Here is a 7,137-nt window from a genome sequence, read left to right on the forward strand (position 1 = left end):
AAACCAGGTTTCTAGCGTTGCAAGTCCGCAGACATACCGCTGTGCCACTGGGGGGCATCACGAGAGGGAAAAGCTTTCTGAAACTATTCAAGGTGGTTTCCTTCACTATTTATCCAAATAATGTATTAGAAACAATGCTATTTTAGATTTATTGTTAACTTCTAATATAGAAATGATTGAGAGGATGGAAATCGTAGAACATCTGGATGCAAATGATCATTATTTGGTTCGATGTTCTGCTGCATAGGAAAATCAGAAATAATGACATTTTCGTTACAAATTTAAAAGAAACGCAAATATTGAAGGGATGCAACAAGAATTATCTGTTGTGAATTGGGCAGTTGAGTTATTTGGAGACACTGATCAGGTGTGAAAATTTTGTAAATTTTTTAAATATTCAAGTTAAACGTATTATTTATAGAAAAAAAAAGTTTGCTGCAAGTAACAAACCAGGTTGGGTCACGAAAGGTATAAAGGATAAAATTAAAGAAAACCATCACAAATTTAAGAAATTAAAATGGACTGGTATGACAGGAGATTTAGCAGATTATAGAAGATCAAGAAAGTTGGTGAAAAAGGAAATTATGACATATAAAAGGGTGTATGAGAAAAGGTTGGCTGAAAATGTAAAAATTAACAGTAAGGACTTCTTTAAATACATTAAGGATAAACAAATGTTAGGATGGGGGGTACGACCCCTGAGGGATGATAAAGGAAGCCTCCTAATTGACGATTATGAGATGGCTGGGTTATTAAATTGTACTTTTTATTCAGTTTTTATTAATGAAGATTTAAGCAATATTCCTCATCCTGAACAGTTAATAGGTAGAAACAAGATCAAACAAGATGACTGCGTTAATTATGAGCTTGTTAAGAAAAAAATTGAGATGTTTATAGAACGATAAGGCTCCTGGGCAAGATAACATTTCCCCAAGTGTTTTGAAGAAAGTTAAGGATTGAATATTTGAGCCTCTTGCTAATATTTTTTTTTTCATAAGTCCTTGAATAGAGGGCAGGTGCCAGTGTATTGGAAGTTGACTAATGTTACTCCTCTTTTCAAAGGAAGTGATAAAACTGTCCCAATAATTATAGGCCTACTAGTCTTACATCGGTTGTGGAAAAAGACACATTGCAAAGTTGTTTAACAATGTTTGGAATATTATTTGATAATCAACATGGTTTCACTAAGGGAAAATATTGCCTTACAGATCTTGTGACTTTCTTTGAAAAGGTTATAGCTTATGTAGATGAGGGTAAAGGTGTAGATTTGGTGTATGTCGATTTTCAGAAAACATTTTACAAGATGTCACATAAATGGTTTGTAAACAAATTATCTCTATAGATGTGAGGGATAAGTTAGCTAACTGAATAGAAGATGGATTAATGTCACAAGTGGGGTATCTCAGGGCTCAATCTTAGGACCTTTGCTCTTTTTTATTTACATCGGTGACAAAGACAAAGGAATGGTCAATAAATTACTTATATTTGCTGATGATATTAAAGATGTTGCTGGCTGTGAGGAAGTTGCTACTGCTTTACAAAAGAATATGGATCATTGGACGAATAAATGACAAATAGGTTTTAATTATAATAAATGCAAAATAATACATGTGGATGATCGTAATTTGAATCATAAGTATAATTTTGATGGGAATAACCTCAAGAGTGTTGTGGGGAAAATATCTTGGTGTTATGGTTGATCAGTCTCTCAATTATACCATCCAAGCAGTGTAATGTCGCTAGTGGTAGGACAAATATGATTTTAGGTTGTATCTACAGAAATATTGAATACAAGTTTAAAGAGGTTATAATGTCATTGCTTAGGTCACTGTTTAGGCCACATCTGGAGTACTGTGTCCAGTATCTGGCTTCTTACCTTAGAAATAGTATTAAATTGGTTCAGAAGAGGTTTATTAGAATGGTACCTGGGATGGAGGGGTTGTCATATGAAGAAAGGTTAAGAACTCTGAAATTGTTTTCTCTTGAAGAAAGAAGAGTTGGAGGGGCTCAGGTTGATGTGTTTAAGATTGTAAAGGGAATTGATAGTGTTGATGCATCATCTTTTCTCATACTTAAAAATGAGAATAGTAGGACTAGAGGACACAAGTATACATTTTGGCAGAGTAGAAGTCATCTTCAGCTAAGACAGTTTTATTTTTCTATACGGATGGTTGGCCTTCGGAATGGGTTGCTTTCGAAAGTTGTGAAGGCAGTAAATGTGAGTTTAAGAGAAGGTACGATTACTATATGAAAGATATGAGCTGGCTTTGAGGTGTATTCTATTATTTAATAGTTTTAGTTTAGTTTAGAGGATGGGACAATGGATCCCTTGTTGTCTCTAGACATTATGTTATATGTTATGCTATAAATCTAATCATATATACAAGCATTACAAGAAATAACGTTTATATAACAAAAGCAATCAAAACATGTTATCATCGCAGTTACAAATCTGCTTGCTATTAACCTCTCTATGGTTTAGGTTACACTTTAACCTAATTACTGCACTCGTCATTAAGGTAACTCAGCTCTGGGACCACCATTGTTAACTGGGTATTCCTGCTAGCTGTTCCAAATCCGTAGCCTGCCTATTCAAACAGGTTTAGGGAATTTTAAAATGCTAATACTAATGATTAGGTTGTATCTTCTGTAACGTTTGTTCCAAATTTATGTTCAATTCCATTGGGCTCGTCATGGCGTGGTGGTTAGGGCACTCGACTCGCAATCTGCGGGATACGGATTCGAACCCTATCACGGAATATATTCGCCCTTCCAGCCGTGGGGGAGGGGGCGTTATAATGACATGATCAATTCCACCATTCGTTAGTTAATCAGTATAGCTCAAGATTTAGCGATGGGCGGTATTAAGGATCTGCCGTCCCTCTAGTCTATCACTTCAAAATTAGTGGCAACTAGCGCAGATAGTCCTCGAGTAACTTTGTGTGAAATTCCACAAACGAAACCTTCAGTCCGGCACCACCATATTGCAAATTCCGTTTCTGTGGCCTTTTAATTTCCGGGTTTTTCTAGACTGTTAGAATTTTAGCTTCTCTCTTATGTTAAGGTTACAACTGCTGCTTTAAAACACTGTGCAACACATATTCTATTGACCCAAATGATTTGTTTCTTAAGACAAAATGTAAAAAGCAGATTTCTAAATAAATTATTTTATTTCTACTTGTCTCTTATAGACAATACAGTTTTCAGAAATCTGGCTTTCTAGTGTTGTACGACTACCAGTAGCCTAGGCCTAACATTAAAAGCAGTCAAAAAAAACAAACATAGGAAAGTCTATATAATGCTGTATTAATTAATTCAAGTTTTACAAAATCATGAAGTTGTTGGCTGCTTTGCCGCACTACTCCTGGTAGGTATCTCGTATTTCAATGTGCATAGTCTTTTATGTAGCACGTGAACTAATCGACCCGGTCAGAGAGCACAGCTATCTCTAATTTAGACCAGAGAAAGGACTGCGTGATTACTCTTGACCGCGTGTAGGATTGACTATGACATCTGCCAGTGTTCAGAACATTGGACTTTTCTATCCTTAACCCAGAACGTTAACAACTAGACCACATTTAGCCTTCTGGTACGTAATATTACAATTTCCTTGTATCAGTAAACATTGATACTGATTTGAATTAAAGTAAGTGTAATTTGCTATAAGTATATTATATATTGCTATAATATAATTGGCAGCTCCAAAATATCTAAGCAGTACTCCAAAAAACAGCTTAAGTCTATGGTAAGAATTGTTTCACACTCTGAAAGTTTTCGACGTAAAACCATTCTTTAGGCAGTTCCAAGATTTTTAGCCACGACATAACAGCTCATACAATGGCTCAGAGTTTTTTCAAGTATAAACTTTTAGCTCGTAGCTCCATCATCCCTTGACCGATTTGAGATCTAATTACAGTTTTGGACTCAGGAGGTCGTCCCACGCTTGGTATCGCTGGCGCACAAAAATATAACTGAAAGAAAGGGGGGGAAAAAAAAGGGTCTCACAGATTACTTTACCTCAATCCTGCCTAAAATAATTAAACATACCACTGCTATTGAGGATTCCCTTTTGTTTTCTAAACAAGCGTTTTAGTTCATACAACATATTAGTTCCGAATCACGTTGTCGTGCATTTGATAATTTTTTAAAGATAATTTAGAGTCTGTATTTAAAAAGCTAAAATTTAGTTTTTAAAGACAAAATAAATCTCACCTAATTATGGAAACCTTGTCCTTTGCATCGCTCATTGCATTCCCCAATTCACATATTACTCGGTTAAGACATTGCTCGTTTTTCATCGCTGATCGATAGATAGCGTAGTACTTCTCCAGTTTACTGCGGTATCCACTGAAAACGTCCATTGTTTCTTCTGTTTCACGTTTTCGACGGTTACTGCTCGTAAGGGATGAGGACACTGATGGTAGTAGAAGTCCAAGACCAGCTAGGGCCAACATAGGCATAATCAAAGAGCCCAAACCAAATGCAGAGTGAGACTCTCCACCATACGAACCTGTAGTGGCACTGGCAGCGGGTTGTAGGTCACCCAACCCACCATAGTTTCCTTGACCATAACCACCAATTCCTCCTTGAGCTCCGTATTGGCCATATACATTGCCTGCTCCGTTTCCTCCATAACCACCTATTTGACCAAAAGTAGCCCCATAACTTCCTGGCACAAACTGACTTAGACTTGGACCTGCTGCAGCGCCTAGACCACCGAAACCCTCACCTCCGGCACCACCATAGCCTGCAGCATTTAACTGGCTAATTCCACCAGCTGTTCCAAGTCCATAGCCTCCAGCAGCTGCCTGTCCTGGGCCAGCGTTAATTCCATAACTTCCAGTTGCTGCTGCTAATTGGCCGACGCTGCCATAGCCTCCAGAATTGATCTGGCTGATATCGGCAGCAGCGCCCAAACCTCCGAAATTACTGCCACCAAATCCCGTGGCCTGTCCTCCGTATACTGCTCCAGCGGTGTCTTGATTAGTAGCTGCTCCCTGGTACACTTGGGAGGAATCAAAGTTTTGTCCAAAGTTGGAGCCATATGAAGCACTGAGAGGGTTGTAATTGGAAGCCGAAGTGTCGTAATCCCCTGTAGACTGCCTCTTCTTCTCCTGCACAGGATAGTAGTAATAGTAGAGGTTACCTTGGGACGCTGTCTGGGCTAAGCTACTGGAGCTAGCCTGTCTTCTAGTCGTGCTAGAGCTAAGACTATCCTCTCGTTTCCCAGTAGAACTGCCGGTATTCGAAATGGCGGAAACAAAGGTACACAAGCCTAAGGTTAATAACGTTACTCGTTGCATGTTTCCTGCAATACAAATGATGTATATTAACTTAGTTTATTAAACACTCACTACAAAATGTCTTGCACAAAAGAAACAAAATTTCCAAGTACCATCAGATATTTATTTAATGTATGTTCCCGAATAATTTCGCTACCAAATAAACTTTGCCAAAAACCTATCCGATTAACAAGGGATTAACGTTCATAAAGAAAAACAACAACATTTTTTGGATTTAATATGTATATATCACATTTAGTATCATATATCCATCACCAATATAAAAGGCCTAACCGTATTTCTCTCGTTTGCTGACTCTAGCTGTGTTGAAGAGCCTCGGATGGCCGAAACTGGTACGGCCAGTCAAAGAATGAATTAGGCCTAATTATATGCTACAAATTATATTTTCAATTCCATTTTCTCTCTCTTTTTTATTTTGTAATCACAGGTCATGGAAAAGTAAGATAGATAGGTTAAGTTTACAAAGCTTTTTTTATGGAAACTAAGTTTAAACGTTTCAAAAATGTTCTGGGGCAAAGAGGAAATAATTTCCTTATTTCTTGCTAAAAACTTACAAACAGCGGCAAACTAGTACGATATTCTAATAGTAAAACCCAGAGGGCTTCAAGATAAAATTGTAATTTTATTTTAGAATAAACATTCGTTTTCTCAAATTGATAAAATGGAACAAATTACAGGTGGAAATTATTTGCAGACATTTCATTTGAAAGCCATCTGTTAATATTTAAACTATTAATTCAAATTAAATTAGAAAATTGTAGAAATTCATATTTTAAAACGAAAAGCGTTCGAAAATCCTGATTGTAATCCCTGTTCGTAATTTGTTAACATTTTCAAGCTAATTTATGTTTGTTTGTAATTAAGCACAAAGCTACACAATGGACTATGTGTGCTCTGCCCACCACGGGTATCGAAACTCGGATTCTAGCGTCTTAAGTCCGCAGACTCACCGCTGCGCCATTGGGGGGCGCTAAATTATGAGCGGTAGAAAATCAAAAATCTCAAATGATAAACAACTTGAAAGTGTTTGGTAGAACTTATTATGTGGAACTAAAAACACTACTATTGTTTAGATCTACGTATAAAAAACAAGAGAAAATATTTTCAGTACTAGAATTGATTAACTTTTTATATTAAACTCTTAAACTTTAACGACAAATTTGTATTTTTACATTAATTCGTAAATACAACTAATAATTACATTTTCACACTTCACGTTATTCACATGTAAGAAATGAAAAATTGGTTTCCAAATTGTGATATTCGACTAGAAGCAGTAATATATTAACACCTGTGTCTGCTATCTCACCTCAATAATTTGAATGGACTGTATATTTCACTACTTCTTGGACTCTTGGAAAGAACCTCTTACTTGAAAGCAAGCCGAAATAACACTGGACATTCGAGAGTCACAAGCACAAACATGACTGTCCTTCAAAACGTTGCTGTTTTTATTAGACATCTATTATCATTGGTCGTTAAGTTTAAGGGGCGGTACTTAAAAATCGCGTCATGCCAGTCTTTCAGAACTTGGTTCGTAGCTCCCGGCAACCCCTTGTCCCCGTAACTTTGACAATATGTTACCTAATTCGGTTGCCTCTAGGGGCTGATTGCTCACGTCGTAAGTAGCCTTGACCGACAGCCGGTTAGACGTGATGTATCTTCCGCGTTCCAGCCTGGTCGTTCAACCTGTGCGGTCGATCTTGGCGGAATCGGAAGACCGCCAAGTGTAAGATTCTGTGATTTTCATTTCACACTTAGTCACTGTTACCGAGTTACTACGATATCTGAAATCTTACATACAGAAACCTGTAGACAATTCCACGAGCTTTTC

At 37.2% G+C, this 7,137-nt stretch overlaps 1 protein-coding gene across 1 annotated transcript in view; it reads right to left on the reverse strand.

Annotated features, from left to right (window-relative positions):
* The window catches only part of LOC106471670 (keratin, type I cytoskeletal 10-like), a 9,532-nt gene extending 2,840 nt beyond the window's left edge, over nt 1-6,692 (reverse strand). The window contains exons 1-2 of the mRNA XM_013932286.2: nt 6,613-6,692; nt 4,213-5,308 (exon numbers count right to left, since the gene is read on the reverse strand). Coding sequence (XP_013787740.2) covers nt 4,213-5,303 — 1,091 coding nt within the window. The 5' untranslated portion in view covers nt 5,304-5,308; nt 6,613-6,692. The remainder of the gene's footprint in view (nt 1-4,212; nt 5,309-6,612) is intronic.
* Nucleotides 6,693-7,137: the final 445 nt, after the last annotated feature.

This window comes from Limulus polyphemus, unplaced genomic scaffold (genome assembly GCF_000517525.1).
Source record: "Limulus polyphemus unplaced genomic scaffold, Limulus_polyphemus-2.1.2 Scaffold4774, whole genome shotgun sequence".
NCBI lineage: Eukaryota > Metazoa > Arthropoda > Merostomata > Xiphosura > Limulidae > Limulus > Limulus polyphemus.